At 41.3% G+C, this 25835-nt stretch overlaps 1 protein-coding gene across 3 annotated transcripts in view; it reads left to right on the forward strand.

The window, feature by feature from the left end:
* The window catches only part of nlgn3a (neuroligin 3a), a 159852-nt gene that overhangs the window by 102465 nt on the left and 31552 nt on the right, over window positions 1-25835 (forward strand). For all 3 annotated transcript variants that reach the window (XM_061725054.1, XM_061725055.1, XM_061725056.1), the window contains one exon: window positions 2934-3119. In XM_061725054.1, coding sequence (XP_061581038.1) covers window positions 2934-3119 — 186 coding nt within the window. The remainder of the gene's footprint in view (window positions 1-2933; window positions 3120-25835) is intronic.

Genomic DNA, 25835 nt, shown 5'->3' on the forward strand with positions numbered 1-25835 from the left:
TCTGCCTGTCTCTTTCACCTTCTCTCCGCTTGTGCCCTGCTGCTCTGTCATCCTCAGGGATGCATTTGAAGGAGACCATCTGTTGATCCATTTGTCTCCTTGTTTGCTTCCCGTGCTACAAACTCTCTACTAGCGACGAAGAGGCCTGGCTTTTTCCCCGCCCATCTTTTTTTGTCAGGGCCGGCAGGCCATCAGGCGGAGGTTGGACATTACCAGTGCCCGCTCCTGTAAACAATACAGCTAAAAAGAAAGATCAAAATATGGCTTTTTTTCTTTCTTTTTTTAATATATATTTTTTTTTTTAACATACATCTTTATTGACACTTGGAACCTAAATGATGCGCATAAAATATATAAATATTAGTATGTGCTTGATTTGGAAAAGCAGTTTCCATGTCAATGCAGCAGATGTTTGTTTTGCATATGGTCATCTCCGCCCATCTCTTCAAGCAAAAGGCCAGGGGCCTCATCTATAAAGCTTGCTTGCGCAGAAAAAGCGCCTGAAAGTTGCGGAAGCCGTCATCTACGCAAAGCCTCGGATCTAAAAAGAAAAAACTAACCGAAAAATCTGCGGATCCCTACGGCAACCCTGACCCTCCCGTAAGAATCTACTTAAGACACGGGGAACTGGCGATGCAGGCAGTGAGGTGGTGAAATGAAGCCAGATTCATGTCATACTCTTAATAATGTCATCACATATCACAATATATATCAGACTTATAATAAAGTAGTGATAACGGAGCAGGCGGCGGGGGGGGGGCGGGGATGGCTGCCGCTCCGAGCCCACTACTCCACGCCGAAGAGGAAAAAAGAAAGTGTTCTGATTAAAATAAGGAAAGTTGGACAATATAACCGTCCCGCCGTCCCGACTGTCTTGATGATTTGCTGAGCCTACCGTTAGTTTTTAAACTGTAAAAAGTGGGGGGGGGGGACACGACACAAATACATGATTTTGAAAAGTGGGGGGGGGCATGTCCCCCCTGTCCCCAGTGGAAATTGCGTCGTGTCACTAACGGGCAGCAACGGCGTGCTGCCACTCACTCGCTTTATTTTATACTATTTATATACTTTTTCCACTTTTACTGTGACCACCAAATAATCTCGTTTCACTGTCCTCCACATCTACCACAACATCTAGATCTCAGATCTCAGTGAAATTCAGTGGCACGGTGGCTCGACACGTTCATTCATTCTGACGCCAAACAGGCTGCAGGAAACCACTGCGCATGCTCAGCAGGCTCATTCATATGCAAAAACATACCATTTTTGGTATGAAGTGGGCGTGTAGAGGGCGGGATATGAGGCGGATTCACCTGCGCAACCTTCCAGCTGGACTGTGATTTATAAAGAGAACATTACGTGCAAGTGTGCGTGCACGCAGTTTTATAGATCCAGATTTTTTTTTGCGCCCGCCATTTTCGGCTTTTGGGTGTACGTGCACTTTTAGTATGAATTCTACGCATTCCATTTTAAATGAGGCCCCAGGACTCCAGCAAACATTTGTAAGGCTTCCACAGTCACTGTCTTGTTCCTTTTGAGTGTGAGTGACATCGTGCTCTGTAAAATCTAATTATTTATCTATCTATTTCTGCTGCTTGTCTGTGCTTGCGGTGAAAAGTTGAAAGTAACTCCACTTTTGAACCTTTAGCTCAGGCACCCACCAGTCAGATTCCTTGGCTGATCGCATTTGTGATCTCATGACACGTCGCTCAGATGCTGTTCACGTCTGTGTTCATCCTGTGAAACTAATCAAATCAAACTAAATTCCTATTATTATTTAATGATGCTGCGGTATACAGTAACTGCATATAATGAAAGGTTAAATTAGACAAATATAAATTCAGGATTCACAAAGAACATATATGTAGTTGCAATTAGCGTTATTCACGTTGACATCTGCAGTTCCTGACCCTGTTTCTTATCCTGCTTCTTGTTCGTAAAGTACTGTACATACCATAAACAACTAATGGCCCGTGGCAAACTGCTTTTTAATCTACGCTTATCTTAAGGGAGCAGTGACCTCTGAGAAAAGAAACAGATTAAAACATCTCTTTTATCATTTGAGCATTGCTGTTAATACTAAACAGGCTGGTCTATCCATAAAGTAGTGGAGGTCTTGTTAGAAATGTTAGGAGCACTGCTGATGGACCATCACTGGAGGGTTGCGAACATCAACACATTAATGCTCGTGAAATAGACTGGACGTTTGGTTTCCGTGCATTTCCCGACTGTCACCTCGTATGCATGTTCAGGGATCTGATGGACGCTGGGTACACCATGGGGACTTCAGGGATTGCTCGCCTTTGATCGTCTCCCACCACTCTCAATTACCCATCATTCAGCAGGATTTAGGCCCCCGAGAGCAGCATGGAGAGGGTGGTGTGTAACATGCATTCTGGTGTACCCAAGTGGGGCTTGCTGTACGAGTCGGCCCTTATGTGGAAGATTACACTGATATGGGAGAAAATGAACATGCATGGTGCAGGTTTGGAAAGGATCAGAGTATGGGGGCACTGCTGCTTGTCAGAGAATATTGAAATATGACAGAAGAAGACAGTAAGAGTGATTGTAAATCTCATTATCCTGTCTTTTTTTTGTGCTCCGTCCAAAATATTTCCATTGATGTGCAGCGTTTTCCTCAGAACTGCTCAATACAAAGTCTTTTTTTTATTGGTCCTCACCCTGGGAGACAAGCCATTGATTTCCCATAAGGTGCAGATGACATGTGGTCACATGTACTCCTATTTTATAACCATGTGATCTAATAAGTAGTGATTTTACTGCCCTTGCCACCTGGAGGGATGGTTCCTGTGACAAACTGAAAATGGTGTTGATCACTGTGGATAACCTTTAACTTTTTTTTTCTTTGAATCAAGCAAAATACTCTCTATAATAATGTGATTCCTTGTATTTCTTGTCTTTGTACGCGACAGGTTTCCTCAGTACAGGTGACCAGGCTGCCAAAGGGAACTACGGGCTGTTGGATCAGATCCAGGCTTTAAGGTGGATCAGCGAGAACATCGGCTTCTTCGGAGGAGATTCCAACCGCATCACTGTGTTTGGTTCTGGGATTGGAGCTTCCTGCGTCAGCCTGCTAACCCTCTCCCACCACTCTGAAGGTACAGAACACCAAGGAAATGGGATGGGTGGAGCTCATGTCAGTCTGTAGATGTACATTAGAGACTGGTGGTGCAGGTTGCCAGTTACAGAGAATTGGATTCTACTGTAAAGTACAGCCCAACACATTTTTAATAAGCAGATATCCATCCATCCATCTATCCATTTTCTATACCCGTTTTATCCTGTACAGGGTTACAGGGGTCTGCTGGAGCCAATCCCAGCTCATTACAGGCGGGAGGCAGGGGTTCACCCTGGAGTAAAAAGCTGATATTTGCTTTGAAATTACATTGATTGTTAGTATCTCCAAAAATGTCATATTTAAATCTACATTTGGATCTTGATATACTCTGGTTATATGCTGGTTTCCACATCTGCTTCTCTGCAGTATTAAGCCAGAACATTATAGGTTTGAAAGCAAGATTAAACAGCAAGAAAGCAGCTACATTCAAGCCAAATAATGCAAACACTTTCACTGTGTCCTCTTTCTAAGTTATGCTGTTTATCTCCAGGCTACCTTGATGTTGCCTCATGCTGATTTACTGCCCATCTTGGCCAAGTCCTCAATGCTAAATGTAGCATGCAGGCTTGACTTGGACATGCAATACGTATCCCTCATTCTTGTGCTTCTCTAATGCATCACTGAATTAAGATGGAACTTCACTGTACATGTGTAGGTTCTTGCGAAAAGCGCTTTGGCTCTTAAAAAAGAACTATTGCTTTGAGATTCATACGTGAACGTTAAACTCCAGATGCATCCCCATAGAACTAAATGATCCATGCATCATCTTTAAACTGAAATGATTAATCAGATATTCCTCCATCCATTAGAAAGTTGGCTCCTTTACCTGCATATCTCTCATAGCTTTATGTACTCTATTTTAAGTTGTTATTGTTCAGTAGTGGTCTGCAGTGGTCCTATTCCACATGAATATTACTGAGTAGATCTACACTGCTTTGAACACACATTATTTTTGGTATTTTTTTATTGTTTTTCTACATTCTTTGAAATTGAGGAAATTGCTCCTCAAATAAATCGAAGTCTTGTGCTGGAGATTGTTGTGGGCAGGAAGCTATTAAGTGGTGCACCCACAGCAACTGTTCACAGGAACATGTGACAATGAAAACACAGACTGTTTTGTTGTTATTCTAGCAAAAATCTAAATTCCAGGATGTTTGATGTTTAGTCCAATCAGAATTTGAAGGAGGCATTTGGAGCAGATTTTCTTCGGGGCCCATTACAGTGCCAAGGATTTGTGATGTGTTTCGCATTCTGCAATTTGCATTAAAGTGTTACTAATTGCCTTGATTTCTTCTGATGAATGACGACTGCTTTTGGATTGAATTTTTACCATAGATGCCTTTTTTATTGATACTCCATAATTCTATGCTCCGTGTAGCATGATATTATACTGCTAGTGAAACCATCTCCTCTTCCTCCCAGTAAATTGGATATTACCGGCTCTGTTTTTTTCCCCTGAATGGAAATGTATGCTCCACTGATGGGTTAAAAAAAATGAGCAAGTAAAACTTGAAGGATCCTAGGAAATTGAAACAGGAGGCCTTCTATCACGGCAGGACTCTTGCTGCGAACGTTACCATTGGCAATCAGATTTCAAACAGACTCTCGGAGCACAGATTTTTATAATTATAGAAAGTTGAGGACTGGAGTGGGCTGCAGGATGTGACAGGAAATCCGAGTGAAGAAATGTGTTATTGCACCTGCTTTCAAAGCCTTCATTGCAGCAAAAACTGGTGGGATGCTCTTGTTGCCAAGACAACACCACAAATAAGAAAAGAATCAAAGAGTAGGGATTTGCATAGTGGTAAAAATGAAGTAAAATCTTAAAATTATTTTATTACTTTTGCAAGAGGCCCTTCTGGTTTCAGAAGGATTTTTAATCTGTGTCAGCACACTGGTACCTCTGAAAGGACCATTTTTATAGTTTTCTACTTTGTCTTTGTTAGCATAATCAGCACAAAAGCAGAGACAACCAAGAGGCTTCTTATGAAAGAAAAAAAACCATTGTATTTTAATCAACTAGGCTTTTACCTCCTCAATAGCTTGCCCTTCAGCTACTTTTAGTGATCTGTTAAACAATTTGACCTCCCAAAGCAGAAAGAAGAAACATGTTATTGATGTTATCTCTCCCACTAAAGGTCAAAGTTATATCGGTAAAAATAGAGAAGTCAAGTGGCATAAAAAAAAGTCCAGGTACATTGTTATGGTCGATGAAAAAAGAGAGGCTTCACATCTACAGTCCGCAAACCATCAGTCCAGAGCACTGATATCTGGCATTATCATGTACACATATTATTTAAAGTTGCTGACAGAGTGACCAACCCAAAATAATCAGTCTCTCCTGAGCTAATGCCCACCAAGTCTTACAATAACTTGTAATTTACTACAACATATTCTAAACATATGACAACCGTCTGCATTTCTACTGCTGGCAAAATAAATATGCCACTTGTGCCTCCATACGATACTGCTCTCCTTAAATTAATACATTTTCACAGCTTAGATCATGCAACTGTTACATACATTCTTGAAGTTATTAAACCTTTTCCAAAAAATACAAAATAAATTGTCACAGTAATGAGTATCTATACCAGCCTTGAATGTATTAATGTTTGAAAAGGTTGAAAGGTTGCCTGCCAGCAATTCAAAACATTTTCCATTGAAAATAATTATATTGATGAAAAGAATAGCTTTCACAAATCTCAAATCTGGTTTACGACCCCACCACAACACAAATTCCACTCGCAAAAGCTTTAAATTATAATCATGTGAAGTGCAACTAGTCAAAAATGAATTGTTGGTGTTTCTAAATCTGCCTGCTGCAACTGGTCACGTTGAGCATCGACTATTATGTGACAGACCTTAAAACCGGATTGAACTTCACCGTACAAAGATGCCTCAAGTCCTATTAAAAGAGAGACATGGTTTTGGAGTAAATGGAAATAAGGAATACAAATAAAATACATGTGGGGTGTGTTAATGGTCAATTCTCTGGCTTCATTAATTCAATATATTTGCACTGTTTGGTTCAGTTTATGCAGATGACACATGGAGATATGTCACCATGTGACTTAAATCCTTTTCCAACCACTGAACAGGAACACAGAAGAAATCAATATATTTACTTTCTATCTGAACTGAACAAAGAAATGCAGTACTTATGTTAAGTACTTAAGTACTGTACTTATGTTTGGCCCCGAACAATGAAGATGAAGTATCAGTGCTTCAATCCATGTTCATAAAGTTTACAAAAATGCCAGAATATGTCTTTGCAACATCCTGGATCAGAGCCTTCAGTTAAATAGCCATATAAAAACAATGCCAGAGTTTTCCTGCACCGAAAGAGAAGAGAGCCTTACAACAACCCTCAAATTACTACACTTGCTCGCTGTGTGACAAAGACTAGATTTTAGAATCCACTGGTGGATTATTGAGTACTAAGTGGTGTCTGGCTCTCTCATTGTTTGTATCTTATGAGGTACCCAACACCAATTTCTAAAAACATTTTTAGTATACTAATGGCCCTTTTCCACTAGTACCTACTCAGCACGCTTCTACTCGCCACGCCCCCGTCTTGCGCTTTTCCACTACAGGCCGAGGCGGGTGGAGCCATGCCAAGCAGAGTCGGCCCTGTATCTGACGTCGTCACACTACAGGCCACCGATTGGTCGGGGGGCGGGGCCGTCAGACGTTTGAATCAGGAAGCGGGAGTCAGCGCGAGAGCGACTCGCGGCTCGCAGTGATTTTATTATACAGCACAAACGTCTGTTTGGTGATCCAGCTCTGAGGTGCAGATGTTCATAAACCTGGTGGCTGAGGAGAGAATTAAAAAAAGGGATGTAGACGGGCGATAAGGAACAATCAGATCCACCAGGAGCTCTGTTTTACTCTCAGCCGCTCGCGGCTCCAGCTGATTTTCTGATCAGCGCCGACACAAACAAAGTAGTGCTGGGCGGTATGACCAAAAATGTATATCACGGTATTTTTCAAAATTATATCGGTTTCACGGTATATCACGGTATTTTTTTTTTTCATGCACAACTGGGTGTTGTGCACATTTTCTAATGATTTGGAAAGGAATTGCTGCAGTAAATTGGCTTAGAATGGCCTATTTTACTGTCATGAGGAGGAAATATTGTAGAAAAACATTAATGTCCACACTAGTATAAATACAGGTTTGCATATAATTGCAATAAACACCGGTATTCGGTATGGACCGGTATACCGCCCAGCACTAAAACAAAGGAGTTGCGCAATCGAGTACGTCACAGCAGCTTCACCCCAACCCGCCCACTTCTCACCTGGCTGTGGAAAAACAAACGAGGACAAAGCGGGTGGAGGCGGTACGAGGCGGGCAAGCCGTCCCGAGCCGGGGCGCGCTGAGTAGGTACTAGTGGAAAAGTGCCATAAGTATTACACCAGAGTCAAACAGAAAATCAGTGAAAAACTGTTAACACCTCTGCTCTTTTAGAGGTACTCGCACTTGCTGGTGATCAATTAATCACGTGCATTTGATTATCAGCATCTGAAATATTGAGACATTGCAACTTTTTGGAAGGGTTCTTCTTGAATAGATAATGAGTCTACAGTGTTAATGTGCTGAGGTTGAATTTAGGCAAAAGAGTTGTTTTTGTTGTTGTTATCTCAGAATTCTCTTTTCATGTAACTGTATGTAAAACATAGATTTTCTTCGTATAGGAAATGTGCTGTACACACAAGTTATCTTGTTTTTCACTTTGATTAGATGGAACTTAGTCAAGAAATCAATATGTAAACAATTAACCACAGCCGAAAACAATTTAGTTTTTGCCCCAATTAGTGCTAAATTAAAAAAATTAAATAAAAATGTTTTCCTTTTACCTGAAAATGTAGGTAGTGCTATCGTGTGAATGCAAGACATTCTGAAGTTAAATAAGGTTATACCGGATAATATTCACATGCATGTGCACTCACGCAAACAATTTCCTTCACACCTTAAACTCGGATGCAGAATAATGAAACCCCAGTGAAGAAAAGAAGCAGAAATCAATGATGACACACTGTTCTCAAGCTCCCTGGTGTGTTGGTGTATTTAATGATAGTATTCATGCTCTTACTGTACACAGTCTGTCATCACTCCCTGCGCAGACTCTCCATCTAACAGACTCTTTTTATGCCTATTGGTGGCAGTGTGACAACTTATTTCAGATGCTCCATACTCATCCTGAAGCTTATTTAATAAGTTGAGGCCTCCTATATCATCCCAGCCCTTCGGCCTCTCTCTTTGATTGCCTGCTCCTCTGGCCTGGCCTTGGTGGTGTCCCTACGTGGGCGGGCTGAGGGCTCCCATCGCAGGGTACATCCATCACATAGCCTCTCCCTTTTGGCCTGTTTGGGGGCTTTTTTGGACGTCCTCTCACGAGGGCTTGATTTTTTTTAATTTTTTTTAAACTGGTCCCTGGCATGTCCCCTCCATCTACTCTCATCCTTACTGCATCTATCTATCTCCCTCCTTCCACTAACAGTGAAAGCATGCAGAGGACACATGCTGCGTCTCCAGTGTCTCTCTTCCTTCCCCTCTCTCCCTGGGGTTCTGCTTCCTAGACTTCAGCATATGTGTTGTGTTGCTATTAATAAGATGGCTTCCTAGTCTGCTATGTGGCAAGCAATCGAGCCGCACATCTGAGACTGAGGAAGCAGAATGGTCATTAAAAGCATGGTGTCTCTCCGCAGGAGAGTGTTTTTGACCAGCTTATTAAATTGTAACTCAACAGTTGTGTTCCTACGGAGGGAGATCTCTGTCCCCATCTTCATTTTCTCCAGCTTCAAACAGAGAACAGCAAAAGGAGTTCACAAGCAAGGACAGTAGCCAGTCCCACGTGTTATCTATCTGGCATCGCTCAAGCACTAATTGAACATGCAGACTTAGCTTTTTCCCTATCTCCTAATAATCGCTATGATTTAAATAGTGAGATGGCGTCCTCGTGCATGTAGAGAATACCAATTAGCCAATCATGTATCTTTGAGAGCATGCATCAAACGGAGTTTACACTTTAAAATTTAATACTGCGCACACACGTGTGTCCATATCAGTATGTGTGCATCCCATCTCTGCAGATTTGTGCATGCATAGATGTCTTTTCACAGAGCACACATGAGGGAAGGGCTAGTTTTCGAGGCGCTGAAGGTCATTTGGTCCCCCCCCCCTCCCCCCCTCTCTTCCTGTAAGCAATCAAGATAAAAGCTCTGCTTCTAAGGAAGTGCTTCCCTTATAATGGAATGTCTTGAGCATTAAAGACAGCTAGTGTGGAGGATCCTTCATGCCAATGTCAGCTTTCATTTTTATTAAGACTTCTGGGTTATTGAGGACCATAAATACGCATGTTAAATGCTTGGGTTTTATAGCAGCAGTGCAAGGTGTACCGTGACTTTTTAATTCATTTTTAAAAAAAGAAACCACCTGAACCATGACTATTGAGATCCCGGTGGGATTAAGGTTGAGTTTTAAGTAGAAGATGTGTTTTTGAAGCCAAATTATGGGAAGGATGTCACATGTAAGAGCCAGCGGTGTTCCCTGTCTTTTTGTCTTTAGGTCTGAACATTTTAAGGGTGTGAGGATGTGATTAAGAGAAGAAATGTATCTTTGTTACAACAGAAAGCGTCATGAAGTTCCAGACATACTGAAGATTTCTTTTTTTCTTTTCTCAAATCAATTCTTGATTGTGAACTTCAATTATGGCTGATGTTCATTTGCTGTTGAGTTTCTGGCAAGAGTTTATAATTCATGTCCTTTTTAGGAGGAAGTGAGCAGAACTCATTGGAAATAGTGTGATTTATTATTTCCAGCGAATTCCACTTCTGATGGAGTGGGAAGGTATTGCTTTTCGGTTAGAGTGCTGTTCCTCTTGTGTAAAAATGGCAAAAGGATTATTTATTCCATGACCTTTTTTATAAATGATTTTGAAGCATGTGGACCGGTGAGTCATCCGAAATCAAAATGGCCAAGACAGAAAAGAAGAACCCAAACTGAATCTGTTGTAACTTTAATGCTTGGATTGGTTCAAATACTTACTTTTAAATATTCTGCTTGACATAAATTGTCTTTGGAGACATACTATTTATCTGATTGATTCCACAGTATTTTGGTTTTGTCTTGGCCTTTTCAGTTGTCAAATCAGTGCAAATGTGTTGTTTTTGGCGTGTGTTTATCTGATGGAGATATAAGGGAAGGAAATAAGACTGTCAATCTCACCTCTTTTCTGGGATTCAAAGCCTGTGTTTTTGAGCACCCGACTTCTGCGCTGACAGCCATTTACCATGTACATGCAGCTTTGTGGTTGCCTTTAGAGCAAAGCCCACAAACATCTATGCGATGGGAATTGCAAGGATGTATTGGATCTTGAAAAATCGTGCACACTTTCCTCGCTGTATCTCAAGATATGACACACAATCCGGGGGTTATTATAAAGGCTTCTTCAAAATAATATATCCTGGAGAGTGGAGAAGGAGGCCAACATGCGCTAAGAGTCTGTGAGGGTTACATTACTTCTGTAACTAAAACGTTACACCTTGCTATGACCTTTGAGGAAAAACATGTGTGAGTTCCTTTTATTAAATACGATGTTCTCATTATTAAGAGCCCTACAGGCCTGCGCTCCTTAATGGTTGTGTATTCAGCACTCACCGTGCTGAGGTGCTTTCAAAACTCAACTTCATTTCTGCAGGCTCAGGTGTCCATCACCTGTCAAGTTTAAGCACCACATAAAGGGGCCTTGCCAGAGTTTGAATATGAATTTAAGCCACTGAAAAAGATAGCTGCATAACCTGAACCCTGAAATGTTATTTATACGTGATGCAGCTGCCATTGTTGTGCAAATGCCTCGTGCTTGAAAGAAACCGGGGACAATTGTAGATGTTGAATAGACCCCATTTCCAAGGTGTCAAAGGCATTCAGCAAGTCAACACTGTAAAGTTACCTGTGTGCCGTGGGCAACAGAATACCTGTATCTGGAAGCTTGATTTGGTTGTTTGCTGAAGGGTGTCTGTGCATCTCAGGGTGTGAAAAAGTCCTATACGACATGAGAGAATGGGGACATGCCTTGTCAGGTGCTGTATTCTTCCACAGCGATTGACAAGGGAGATAATTAAACCACGGGGATGCCATCTCTGCAGAGCAAGAACGCTTGTATTTATTTACGCTGACTACTTGGCTTTGTTGTCTGCGATCATTGTGGGAAAAAAAACCAACTGCTTTTAACAACTGGCTTATGTGGCATTTTTCAGTCACTGTTTGAACAATACTGTCATTAACATAATATGCCAGAGCAGAATTTCTTCATTCTTACGGAACAAAAATGGACGACTAGTCACTAACGAAAAGGTATTACTCTCTTTTGAACTCAAAAGAAATTGAAAATGGCCTAATTCGGGGAAGCAAATTGTTTTTTTTCACATCACCACTCAGCGGCGTAAAAAGAAAATGAAGCCAAAAGTTATGTTGAACAGAGAAGGAAAAGAGGCTCTGCGCCATAATGTGAAGTGGGAGGGGCCTTCTTAGGGTAAAGATGAAGCTTCTGAGGTCAGACAGCCCGTTTGAGGTTAACGCTCTGGGAAATAATATCCAATTGGACTGTCCATCAGAGAGAGGCAGCTTTCCCTGTCCCCTGGCAGAGGGGAGGAATGAAGAATTGACAAATGGTCCTAAAACAGTGAAGGCAGTTTATTCAGGCACTCCAGGCATCAGTCTATCTCAGCTTGCAGCAGGTAGTTGAGCCTATAAAGCATGGAGTTATAGGTGTTAAAGAGACAAGCAGTGGGTCAGAGAAAAAAAGGCAAGGGGATAATTGATTACTTTAGTAAATCCATGCCTCCATCAACCAAGGTAATAGTTCAGAGCATTGCATATAGCTGTAGCCCAGATCCACGATTTCATGAATGAACTTCAGCAGCTTGAGCGACATGTGGCACATTGTCTGAGCAATATTCTCCAAAACAATACGAGACCCATCTGGTGATGTATCGCCGAGATTGCTTTTTGAATCTAATTGCTACTGATGAACGAGGTGACAACGGCAAAATGGCAAAATATGTAATCTGTGAGGACCTGCAATCCCCTCTGAAGATGCTGATAAGTCATTAGTTCAGGTAGATTCAATCTATAAATCGGTCTTGATAAATCATTGTCAATGGTGCATTCAAACCCGTCCTAATGAATAGTGACAGTACTGAGGGGGGAACTGCAGCTCCTGGCTGTGCCCTGATGTTCTTTGATCCTGTTAGGCTTTGGATCACTTAAACCGATAGGAGCATCTTATTGCACTCAAATTGTCTCGTCTGTTTCCTCTCATGATTGGTCTAATGACTTGATGGAGGTTTCTGTCTGTCTGTCCATTTTCCTCCTACACTCATCCTCAGCCCAGCGCTTTAATCTCCCAGGCATTTTCTCGCGCTCCTTTTTTCTGTGTTTCTCATAGCAGTGTCTTTCTTTTTGCAGTACCCACCCTCCCCCACGTCTCTCTTTCGTCTTCTCACCGTGTCTCCCTCTCTCTGCCTCAGTCTTTCTCTGGCACCGGTGTAAAGCATCCATTATGGAGCGATGCATGGGTGTCTGTGCGAGTGGGAGAGAGGGACTTGGCACTCCTCCTGCCCCACCTGCAGAGGAAGCACTGACAGCTGAGCACTGGGGGCAAACCCCCCCGCCTTCTCCTCCTTCTCCTCCTCCTCCTCCTCCGCCCCACTCCTCATCTCTGCTGACCTTCCTCCTCCGCTCACACCTTCTCCGTCTCTCGCTTTCCCCGCAACTCTTTATTCCTGTTGTTGCACACACATTGACCCGATTTCTGCCAACACATTATGTTCCCTCATGCTATTTTTGCACGTAATTATGCCCATCTGTGTTTTTTTGTTGTTTTTCTCCTATCGCCCCCATCACTGCTTCTGAAAATGCTTTCTTATTCTCATGATTGTCTTTATCCATTAGGCATTCCGGACCAGGCAACAAGCCTGGATAGATGTGTCATTAAAGAGAGCATTGTTTGCGTGTTTGTCCGCCAGACGAACAACTCTGGTGTAATTAGCTGAACTTTCCCCTTTTTGTGATGACCACGAGTTTGCCTGTTGCTGCAAACAGCTAACCCCTGCGGTTAGCTAGGTCAGCCCTCTGGTGCCCGTGCATCTGTTTATCTCCGCCCAGAAAAAAGGGAAAAAAGTGTTCAGTGTTTCTGTGTGAGTAACAGATGGAGTCTGTTTGGAGCCGCTCCGACGGCGCACCATGCTTGGGAGCACCAACACATTCTTTGCCAGTTTCACAGGTTTGCATAACGTGATTTATATGCATCTTCTGTAGGGGGAGAGAAACATCACCAAGTGCTTCAAGCCGTTTAAGAGGATGTTTCTGCATCTTTGAAATCATTTTGAAATAGAAACCGTACATCTACTGAGCAATTACACGAGGACAAACATTTGCTCACTGCAAGACTAGGCTTCCAGGAACGTACGCACCTTTCTATTTACAAGAACTCCTGCTTTCAGGAAAGATGATTAGGAGGGAAAATATATGTCTTTAATGTGTGATGTGAAGTGTCTAACAGGAAAAACATCAGTCCAAATAATCTGCAGTGGGACCAAGCTTGGGGAATTCCCTTGCTGAGAGTGTACGAGGTCCCAGTGCGATACAGAGTGGCACTCATGCACCATCTGGATTCCTGCCTCTGACATTATGTGCTTCAAGTGTACGCTGTAACTGTCCAGCATGTGTACACGCAGCTACAGCTTGTGACTTTCACTTGCAAGATGCAGCCAGCGGATCAGTCTATTCTGTGCAGTGTAAATGCATTAGCCTCAGCTGTTAAATTAGCATATTCAGAGCACAATGAAATCCCCAATGAGCAGAACTTCAGCAAAACATGCTGACAAGCAGAAACCGCTACTATAAAAGGGCCAACATAGTGCAACCTGACAAAAAAGACTAAATCTTTAGCTCTCAAGCCCACATCGCTGTAATAGATTTTTCGTTTCCGAGAGGCAACATAAGCCAAAGATCCTTTTCAGCAGTAAAAGAGATAAACTCACCGAATCAAATGCAACTGTTAGAGAACAATATAGCCAATGTTCTATTTCACCGCTTAAAGAGCGTTTCCTTGGGTCGAGAAGTTACGTGCTGATGGCTTTAGAGGTAAAATCTCATTGCAAAGGTTCAGCAAGACAGATTTTGTGACCTTCTGCTGGGTGAACTAAGATATTTTTTGCAGTGTATCCATTTAGACTTAAGGCCTCATTTTAAAAACAGTGAGAGTGAGAGTGCACTTCAGGCTGGTTTTAAGTTAACTTCTGATGGTGTGTACTTTTGATTTATAAAACATGCCAATCATATAAAAAAACTTGAAGGTTCTTAAAGCAGAATTGAAACTTTGAATAGTATGAATGATCTTCAGTTCCTTTTGATGTTCAGTGAGACGTGGTTCAAATAGTTTGGCTAGAAAATGATGAACCGTGTGAAACACTGTGATCCACCTGTAGTGACCACTTAAATTTTTTTGATTATCAGAGAAGAAAGGTTTGCTCACTGCACCACGAACCGGCTGATACCAGATCCAGTCCCAAGTTTGAAGTGACTTTAGTGATGGGGATACCAACAGAGCAGATACTACTCTCCTCTGCAGAGACAGGGCACATAAACGAGCTCACCAGTCAGGACAGCGAATGCTAGATTTACTCCTACCTGAATACTTTCATTCCTTGGGCCTCGGGGGCAGATTAGGAATGGGCGATATTTTACCGTTCATGATATACCGTCAAAAAAATTCCTCACGATAAGAATTTGTCATCTCGTGGTAAAAACGATAAATTCGCGTTTATGATGTTTTTGTGTAAAGCTGATTTTTGGAAGGAAGGAAGGAAGGAAGGAAGGAAGGAAGGAAGGAAGGAAGGAAGGAAGGAAGGAAGGAAGGAAGGAAGGAAGGAAGGAAGGAAGGAAGGAAGGAAGGAAGGAAGGAAGGAAGGAAGGAAGGAAGGAACGAACGAAGGAACGAAGGAAAGGAAGGGAGAAAAGAGGAAGGGAGAAAAGAGGAAGGGAAGAAGGAAGGAGAGAGCAAGAGGAAAGAAGGAAGGAAGGGAAAAAAGAGAAAGAAAGAAAGAAAGAAAGAAAGAAAGAAAGAAAGAAAGAAAGAAAGAAAGAAAGAAAGAAAGAAAGAAAGAAAGAAAGAAAGAAAGAAAGAAAGAAAGAAAGAAAGAAAGAAAGAAAGAAAGAAAGAAAGAAAAATTCCCGTTGATGATGTTTTTGTGTAACAAACATGGCGGATCTGAGAGCGAGATACATTTTTTAGTCCATACCGCCCATCCCTAGGGCAGATTTAGATACGTGCAAGATGGGCAGCATCTTGTATGGGGCAAGGCGAACATGCAAAAAGAAGAAAGTGTCACTAACTTTTTCTTTTTTGCTGGCAATTTGTGCAACTTTTGAGTTATATCATTGTGCTGATATCCTGTAAGTCAAAAATAGAAAGTGTGCTCTTATGTCCTTCTAGATTGTTAACTAGACACTGCCCAGCTGATTGATGAGAGTGACAGCTGACAAGACAGGCTTCCTGTCAGACAGCTTCCAAACTTGGAGGAGAAGTGAGATATCAAGTGGGCGATGCATAACGCATCTGTGGTAGATTGGAAAACTAACAAGGGAGCTAGTCCGTTTCAAAATGTCGGTTTCAAAACAAAACGGATCTGCATGTCAGGTCCGTGTCAAGACCTGACTCAAGACTTCTTGACCAACATTACGCCACCGTAACCTCATCCGTGCATTCTCACTGATGTTAAAACTATGCATTTTAGTGCTACATATAAATAAACAAATAAAATGAATACATTACTCCAAATGACCGCTCACAGCTCAACGAGTCTACATGTGCACGGATACACAGATGCAGGACTTCACAGACGGGAGGACCTGCTTATGTAGGAGTTTTAACACCCTCCGCCATATCAGTCCTAAATGAAATTTCTGCCTGAATTCCTGCCATTTTCGACCATTTATGTGTGTAGGTGCGTGCAGCTTCTAAGCGTATTTGTGTAGCACAAAAGTGTATGTCTGTCGACACATTATTTGCTCTATACTTGCGTATAATTTTTCTTTCTTTCTTCTGCTGTGCAGACAAGTTTTTCCCCCTGAAACAGCACTGTCTGTAAGACTGTCTAATAATGTGGCTGTATATCATTCACACCTTTTTAGCAAAATCCCAAGCAGGGTGAGAAGTATAAATAATACATTAATGCAGCTCTGAGGTTACTGTGTACTGCGAGTGATTTGTGTATGCCATTATCATCTGCCCACAAGCAAATGCCCATAAAAAATTGCCAACGTGTACATCATTAACAGATTGGAGGCTAAACTTAGAGCTACAATTTGACTCTTAAAAAGAAAAAGGCCCTCCTGGGTTAGCTCAAGGCTCCCGACAACAGAATGCATCTGTAGACACCAAGGTTGTGGAGAATAAATCCACTGAGGTGCTATCCCTATATTGTCAGAGTAATTTAGTGAATTTCCCCGTGTGGGAATTTATTATCTTCTGTCAGAAATGTACACATGGTGAAAGTTATAAGCTTTGTCCAATGAAATGACCTGGAAAGAAAAATATAGAGTAGTTTCAGAGTTTTAATTCTTGTAGCGCAGAAATTTTTGATCCAACTTTTAGATCTTCCTGTGTGACTGCTGCAATAAACCTTCCTGTCTGGACAGCGTAATGGGATTTCTGGCCTGTTTTTTTTTTCTTCTTCATAAAAACTGAGGAAAATTTAGCACTTTTTTTCTTTATTACATTTATTTAGTTGATTTTAGACACAACTGCTGATGTCGAGAATCATTACATTGAATAACTTTTCACCAAAATTAACAAATACACTGGACGTCACGACAATAACTAAAGATGCCACATTGACATAATATTTACATTATGGGTCTCCACCTTCTGGTTTAGGTGTTTTAGAGATTCTTAGGTTTTACTTAAGGTGCTCAATATATAATTTAAGATGGAAAAAAAGAAACTACTTAAAAACAATGATAATATAACAGCTCTAAAGGGACATGGGAAAGGCTAAATGTGCCTTGAATGTTGATGGTAGCTGCAGAAAGCACCAAGGAAGTGTTAGCGGACGAACCGCAGCAGTAGCCACTTAAACACAGAGATTGTTGTGTAAAGACCCACTGGAGATCCCTCTTCCTTTCCATTCTCCAGCTGTGTGTTCATACTGATCCCACAAAGGCACAATATAATCTCCCCAGCAGAGGTGTTTATGGCTAGAACGACGCCCTGCGCGGGTGTCTCTGCCGGCGCCCCCCCACCCCCACCCAGAGTGGCAGAGTGGGTTCTCTTGGCTGTTATAAACTTTGATCAACATGGCAGTAATTGGACAACAGAAACAAACCGCAGAAGCCACTGCAGGCACCAGGAGGACGTCTGCTGGCTCGGGGGCTGGATAGGGCTGCCCTAGCTCACTCGTGCAACACACGCACTTACACGTAAAGAAATGTTCATTATACTGCATAAGCAACTGTGATGTAAATCAGTACCATATACAGTTATAACAAAAGAAAAATAACTAGATAGTATAATAACAAATAAATGCATTCAAAAATATATACATTTTTTTATTTAAAAAAATCTTCTCAGCCTTCCACATGACTCAGCACAATAAAATAAAAAGTCACTGCTCTGCAGAAATAATTCCACACAGAAGCATCTAGTAATTCACTATTTTAACAAGAAACACACAAGGTGAGAAACACAAATGAAATATACTGTACACCCTAACCCTTCTTCTTTTCCTTGATGCAAAATCCTCAAGTGCATCGTCATATGAATTTTTTCTCAGCTATGGAATGATAATATATCCATTCATAAAAAGATGATGCTCTATACTGTTCTTCTTTGTTCATTTTCCTTCTTCTTGTTTCTTCTTCTTTCATTTTTTTTTCTTTAAATCGGGCACCTGAAAGCTTAACCCTTTTTACTTCTCTGCTTCTGTTTTGACAGTTTAGGGTCAAAACATTCCCCAACACCATCAACCCGTGGTCAGGACTGATGTAAAAGCAATTAACCTTGGATAGGAGATTCACTTGTATTACATTAGTTATAATAGTGTTATAGTAGTTTAAGTTTATTCACACACACACACAGAATCACGTTCACATGGTACATAGCTATGAGTTAGACAAAAGAAAGTGTGTGAAACTGTTGTCAAGTAAAGTATTCACATTTTTTAGGACATTTGCTTTGCCACAGAATGACATGACTTGACGTCCAGATGAGCACATCTACAAATAAATATTCCAAGAGTCGTACCAGCCTCCAGGGAATGCCCCCCTGGGCAGTTGCCCATGTCGCTCAGATCAGGATCCGCCTCTGCTCCCCAGTCTGTGCCTTCACAATGTAATCCGAAGACAGTTCCTTTCCTTTACTTCGTGGTTCACAGAAAAGTTCCAGATATATCTGGTAACTGGCTGCTTTATTTAGTCAGTGCTGGATGAAATACGCGGCTGTCACGCGCGAGCCACAGTTGCCCTAAAACCCTGTGGTTACATCACATTTGTGATGGGAGACACAGGCTGGGCTGTAGCAGGAGGGAGATGCTCGACCGACTTAAGCAGGTGGTTGCTCGTCCTGATTGCCCATGCTTGGGTATTAAATCTCTAAAATAAAACTTTATTTGATCGTTAATTTATTCATGTGTGGGTTGAAAGAGATATGATTCTGGCTTCAAGGTATTTCTCCTAAATTATACAGCACTGATAGGTGAAATGTGGTCTACACCAAGACTTTTTTGCAAAGCATTGATTGTCTCACATGACATGCCGTAAATAACATACAATGTGCTGTATACTTCCAACAAGAAGACGTTGTAAAGCGGGCAGTTGAAGAAATAAATCTAAAGTAATACTGTGAGATTACTGCTGCAGCTCAGTAAGCTCAAGTGCTCTGCATTTATCCATAACACTGAAAATGTTGGATATTTTTGCATTAATTTAAGCTTTGACTATATTTAATCCACAGGCAGAATGTCCCCCTATACTTTATCAGTCACGTAATCTTTCGGTGGTCCTGTCTCTAAACCAGTGAGTCATATTGCTCAAAGAAGCCGTGCCAATATGGAAAACTCATTTGCATAGTCACTTCTCTTACTTCCACTTCCTGTGATATCAGGACTTAATGTAAATGTTCAATCAACTTCTTCAAATAGGTGTTGAACAAACATTCACTTTTTATCCAATTTTGAGCAATACGCTTTTTTTTCTTTTAGCTCCTCTTCAGAAGAAAAATGTGCACTTGACTATATCAGAAAGCCAGGCTTTGCTTTGTTGAATGAGAGGCAAGAATAGGAACTTTGGCTGTGAAACAAAATGCACGATGTCACACACACACACTAGTATATACAAGGTAACAAATGCAGATGAACTAAAACTGTAAAAGGTGTCCTCTTCTCTCAAAGCTATTCATGATGAACAGTTGAATTTTCAACACGATGGGAAATGTTGCTGCACGAGTTCTGAACAAGGAAGATTTTCACACCTAGTGATTTCACTTGGATAATTGCAGAAAATCTCAGTGAAGACTCTTGAAACTTGACACCTGTCGCTCTTCATTCAAATCATTCAACTTCATCTGCAAGGTTTATGTGAAGGTGACTCAGGGTCTCAATGAGAGAGTTTTTTATGCCAAACTCGACAGGCAAATAAGACGGAGTGCTTCTTGTTATCCAAATGTGTGGCATTTTATTTTTATAATGTGGAAAAGACAATGCCCGTTGTTCACGTGAAGGCTGTTTGGAGAGCATGTATCCTCCTCAGCATTATGGATGTTGACAAACCCATATGGTATCTCACTAATCTTGATCGATGGCCACCACCGTGAATGCTACTCACACTGTAGAAGATAATCAAATGTAACAGTGCAACATTTTACCAAAAATCATCACTCTAATCTGTTTATCATCCATCATAGAATGCAAAAAAACATTATTGTTCCTGCCATTTTTCCAGTCAGGAAAAAAAAAGACTGCAAAGGAGCATTTGCTTTCAAAGCACACACCAGCACAGAATGCATATAAAGATGCGTGCGCTCACCCTGTGTGCTATTCTTGGTCTTCCCCTCAGATTTATTATCTAATTGAAGCCGTGGTTGTCCAATCATTTATGTTACCCTCCACACATTTTTTTTGTTGTTTTTTTGGGGGGGAAGATTGTTAATGACTGAGATTCCCTGTCTTCATATATGTGGCTGTTCTGCACCTTGTCCCGGGACGCCTGCTCATCAGTGAGGGCTTCATTAGCTGACAAGGGGAGGGGGCTGCAGAGACAGAACAGCTGTTTAGCTAACCATTTTCTTTGTTGGCCAGCCTTCCCCGTATGCCTAACTGCCTAACTCTGTCTCTTAGCCACTGATAGATTGCTCATTAGAAGAGGAGAGGGATGTGTGAAACAGTGCCACTATGCCACAGAAAGAGCTTTTGCCACTTCTCTCCACAGAGTAAAGCTTCCTTTAGATCAGCTATATTGTTGCAGTGCATGTTGCCCTCTGAGCTGAACTCACAGGGAAAGAGAAGGATGTATAACTGAGTCCTTTAAGACAACCAGTTGTACCTGTCATACAATCACCCTTTATGATATACATTCTGTTGAGATAAAGTTAGCTCATTGTGTTTTGAGTGTGAATGTGTGTGCGTGTCTCTCCCTTTCTTTGTCTTTTTTTTTCTTTCTTCAAATTACCCCCAAGCAGTACGATGTTAAATTATTCAAACACTGTAGATTGTATTGCTATAATTTGTCAGGAACCCAAAAGCACAAGTCTATTTCCCTGTGTCAAAACTGATGAAGCTGGCAAGGAGGAGGGAGAGCTGCAACATCAGAGGTGTTACTGTGAATATCTGATGCCATTTATTGGAACAGCTGCAGATCAGAGCCTGAAGCTTCCCCACTCACAAAAAGAATCCCTGGCAAAAAAGAAACGGCTGACTTGTGACTGATTAATATTTGAACATGAAATGATGTTGTCATGGAAGTACTTGACTGTAGTGACACAGGTCAGACACTAACATTGTCCATACATGCACACTTCATTATGGTACTAGTTGCCAAGTTATACCGATGCACGCTACATGATATTTCCCTAAAGAATGGTCGACAACATTTACTTTTTAAAGAGAGAAAAAGTGTAAAATTACTTAGGGCTATTTCAGGGATTACTTCTGAGTAAAGATTTTCATTATGAATATGAAAATGAATTTGTTTGAGTTCTTTGATATATGAAAGTCAGCACTCATTACTCTGATTGAGATACTTTATTCTTTCTAAGCACTTCTATTCTAGATTTGCTGGTGTGCTCGTAATCTTTGTCCAGATGCACAACCCAATTGTGTCCAAGTTTTAGCTGTTGGACAGATGGCCTCACATTTAGCTCTGGAGTACTTTGGTCTGCAGGGGAGTTCATGGTCGACTCAATGACAACAAGGTCCCAAATCCCATAATCCTGTAGATTCAAAGCAAACCCAAATGATCACACTCCCACCTCTGTGTTTGAGGGTTGGTATGAGGTGTTTGTGGCAATATTTTGTGTTTGCTTTTATCCAAATGCAATTCTATTCAACATAATTCAGTAATACTTAATTAATCACCAGAGGGAAATTATAATGCAAAGCATTAATGCCACCTTAGTCTTATTTGTCCATAGAAAGTTTTGTGGTTTGTTGGTCTGCAACTTTACATTCACGCCAAGGTGCCGTGGTCTTTTTAAATAGAAGAGTCTTTCTCCTGCTATCCTTCCAAACGAGACATGAATGTTAGTGTTTCTTTTAATGTATTGTCATGAACTTTAACATTTAACACGCTAACTAAAGACTGTTTGGTCTGGGATGTAGCTAATGTTCCCCTAATTGGATGGTGTTGCTAAAACATCTGCTTCCAACAAGATTGGCAGCTGTCTTGGATGTTTTCCATCAGTGAGTAGTCTTTCTCGCTGTAGAATCCAGGTTACTTATCAATGATCTTTGCTGATGTCTTTCCATCTTGGCATTATGTAAATTCACACCAGAATGCACCAGACCAACAAAAACTTTTATAAAGGTCTGCAGACCTGCGGATGGTCATTTAATCAAGTGTATTTTATTATCAACACAAGACTGCTAATAAACCTCTGAATTCAAATTGATGCAATACGGTAATTCTTTTTTGTGTGTTGTTTTTTTTTTGTTTTGTTTGTTTGTTTGTTTTTTATCTGTATCTTTTTCTTTTAATTGAAGACAATTCATCAGGTTTTTTCACCACACAGTATTTTTCATTTTCACCCCCTGCATTCAAACCATTTGACAAATTAAAGTTGTCTTTTATAACCCATAGTCATTGATGTTTGGTTTCATGTTTGATGTTTAAAAAGCCACATTGTTTCTTTGAGGATTAGGATTTTGGACAGTATGGTGGCTTGGTGGTTAGGACTAATGCTGCAGAGCAAGAAAGTTCCTGGTTTAAATCCCGGCTTTCGTTGGGTTCTCCAGTTTCTGATGTCTCCTATAGACCAAAAACATACATATTAGACTAACTGGTGAATCTCAACTCCCTGCAGGAGTGAGTTTTACCTTGGACGGTCGTTTGTCTGTATTCGTGGCCCCGTGATGGACTGGTGGCTGGTGACTTGTCCAAGGTGTACCCCTGTCTCCTGAAGACAGCTGGGATAGGCTCCAGCGGTTCCCTGAGACCGTGAATAGGAATAAACAAGTGCAGCTAATGGATGGATGGTTTAGGATTTTAAAATGCAATGCAGAGAATGTGCCAATGTTAGCTGACAGATTTAATACTAATGGCAACAGGTTCGAATATCTGGGGCTAAGATATCCGTCAAGTGTTGTGACATTGGCTGCTGTTTGAATATGTGTTTGCTTGACATTGAGAAAGTAAAGAGTGCCAGCATGCAGCCTTTCTGATGGACAAGCACACTCATTCTCTCTTGCACACATAAGCTATCACCACAGACTCTCATCAATACTGCTCAAACACATACGTACATGCACAAACAGTGGGATATACATTTTGAGCACACAGTGTGGCAGGTCCAGAACTCTGAGACCCCCCCCCCAACCACACACACACACAATTCCCTGCTCACTTCACACACAGTCTATGTGTACATCTAAGGCCACATATTCACCATCTCCAGGGTATTTCATGTGGCTACAGATGTGTGCCTACCGGCACTGACAGCAAAAAGCAAAACAGAGAAGGGAATGTGGAGGACATTATGGAAATGGAGGGATTGCAGTGAAAAGCATGTTACTGTGATGAAAATGACATAAACATGAAGATGGAAACCGTGCACTCTCTTACATAGCCAAGATATGTTTTCTTTCCTCTTTTTATTTCCTCTTCTCCGCTGCCTACAGATGAGTTTTAATGTAAAGGACTGATAATCTGAAATGTGACTGCTGAGGTGGAAAGAAAGGCAGGCATTGAATGCCTTTCTTACCTCAGTGCGGCAGTCGCACAGCTCCACGAGCGGCACGAAAAGTTCACCGGAATACAGATGGATGCGTACGCGAAAGGATCCAGGCAGCATGCGCAAACGAGATGGCGGCGGCGAGCATGGGTTGCTTGCTTACACATACACACACGCACACTCTCTGACACGCAAATAAATAGTGAATGAAGCTGCCACGATGGAAACTCACCATAGCTCAGCTCACAGCTCTTTGCCCTTGTGCCGAGACCTCGGCCTGTCACTCTGTGTTTTACTTCCTGCACCAGTGCTCCACTGTAAGCAGCCAACACAATTTGGGGTATTGAGGTGGTGGAAAAATACTTATCTGGTCTATTCAGGGGCTGACAGGAGGGACTAGACAACTGCTGTGAAGGGAAATGTACAGTAAAGTATAAATACACCGTTATGAAATTGCAGGGTTTTAGAATATAAAGACAGAAATAGCAACACCACGAATGTCAGACATCTTTATTGCAATATTTCAGCACACAGAATTACAGAGAAAAAGATCCATATACATTAATTGGGACTATTGGAACTATTTCAAATAAATGAGAGCCGCATAGATAATGAGGTTAGAGAATGGGAAGATAAAGACATGGCTCAGAGGCTGAATTTCTAATTTATTTAGAAAAAACAATCAAAAGCTTGTTTTTAAGACATTCAAGGCCTGTTTAAAATAGGAATTAGATGCCATAATAGGTCCCTTTTAAGCTTATTTTTCAGCAGTCTGTAAAACGATAACTCCGATTTCTTGCTAAATCTGAGTACAGTCGATCGCACAACAGCTCTTTCCCATTTTAGACGTTTTGCAGTTGCTCAAACTGAAGGTTTACACTGCCACTCAGTCTTTCTGCCACTCAGTCTTTCTGCCACTCAGTGGGAGAAACCCGCTGTGAAGTCGCATCTGTGACGTCATGCGCGTTCCCTCTATACAAAAAGTATATGAAATGTTACCAGCGGCCACACTTTTTGTAAATAAGTATCTTTTAACTTTACATATCTATACTTATTCCATCTCACCCTTCTTATCAAAAAATTTCAATCTCCTTGAGATTGTGTCGGGGTCTCCTGTGCAACGCTCTTTTTAGGTTATTCCAAAGGTTTTTGACTGGATCGAGGTCTGGGCGCTGAATTTGAGCTCCCTTTTCTTCAATCATGTCTCAGTTGATTATGACGTGTGATTTGTGTCATAGTCGTGTTGGAATATGAAATTCTTCTTCATTGTGACCTTTTTGACAGAGCACGCATGGTTTTGTGCCAAACTATCTTTGTGTTTTGGAGCTATTCATCAAAGAGAGGCAGCCTTTGACCATGATACTACTGCTACCATGCCTCACAGTCTGTATGGTGTTTCTTGGCTGATGCTCTGCATTGGCTTTAGGCAAGGCAAGGCAAGGCAAGTTTATTTGTATAGCACAATTCAACACAAGGTAATTCAAAGTGCTTTACATTGACATTAAAAGCGGCAAGGCATAATTAGACAGTAAATAATTCGACATAATTAGACAGTAAATAACAAATATGATTGAATAAGATGATAAGAAAAGAAGTAAAATAATAAAAAAAGCACAAGCTGTTAAAAATAAGGGCAGTAGAGTACAGCAGGTAAGTTTAATTTAGGAGTACGCTTGAGTAAACAGTAATGTTTTTAACCCTGATTTAAAGGAGCTGACAGTTGGAGCAGACCTCAGGTCTACAGAAGTTTGTTCCACCGGTGAGGAGCAGAATAACTGAACGCTGCCTCACCTTGCTTGGTTCTGGTTCTTGGGACAAACAACAAACCAGATCCAGAAGACCTAAGGTGTCTGGGAGCTTCATAGGGAACTAACAGATCAACCATGTATTTTGGTCCAAGACCATTCAGTGCTTTGTAGACCAGCAGTAAGATTTTAAACTCTATCCTTTAACTCACTGGAAGCCAGTGTAGTGATTTCATGACCGGTGTAATATGGTCCAGTTTCCTGGTGTTTGTAAGGACTCTGGCGGCGTTATGGATCAGCTGCAGCTGCCTGATAGATTTCTTGTTAAGGCCTGTAAAGATGCCATTGCAATAATCCAACCTACTGAAAATGAATGCATGAATAAGTTTTTCCATGTCTTGTTTAGACAGAATCCCCTTAATTCTAGCAATGTTTTTCAGGTTTAGTCCGAACAAGTCTTTTAGATTTAAGGCCAAAAACTTCTGCCTTTGTCTCATCAGACCA

The sequence above is a fragment of the Cololabis saira genome, chromosome 7 (genome assembly GCF_033807715.1).
Source record: "Cololabis saira isolate AMF1-May2022 chromosome 7, fColSai1.1, whole genome shotgun sequence".
NCBI lineage: Eukaryota > Metazoa > Chordata > Actinopteri > Beloniformes > Belonidae > Cololabis > Cololabis saira.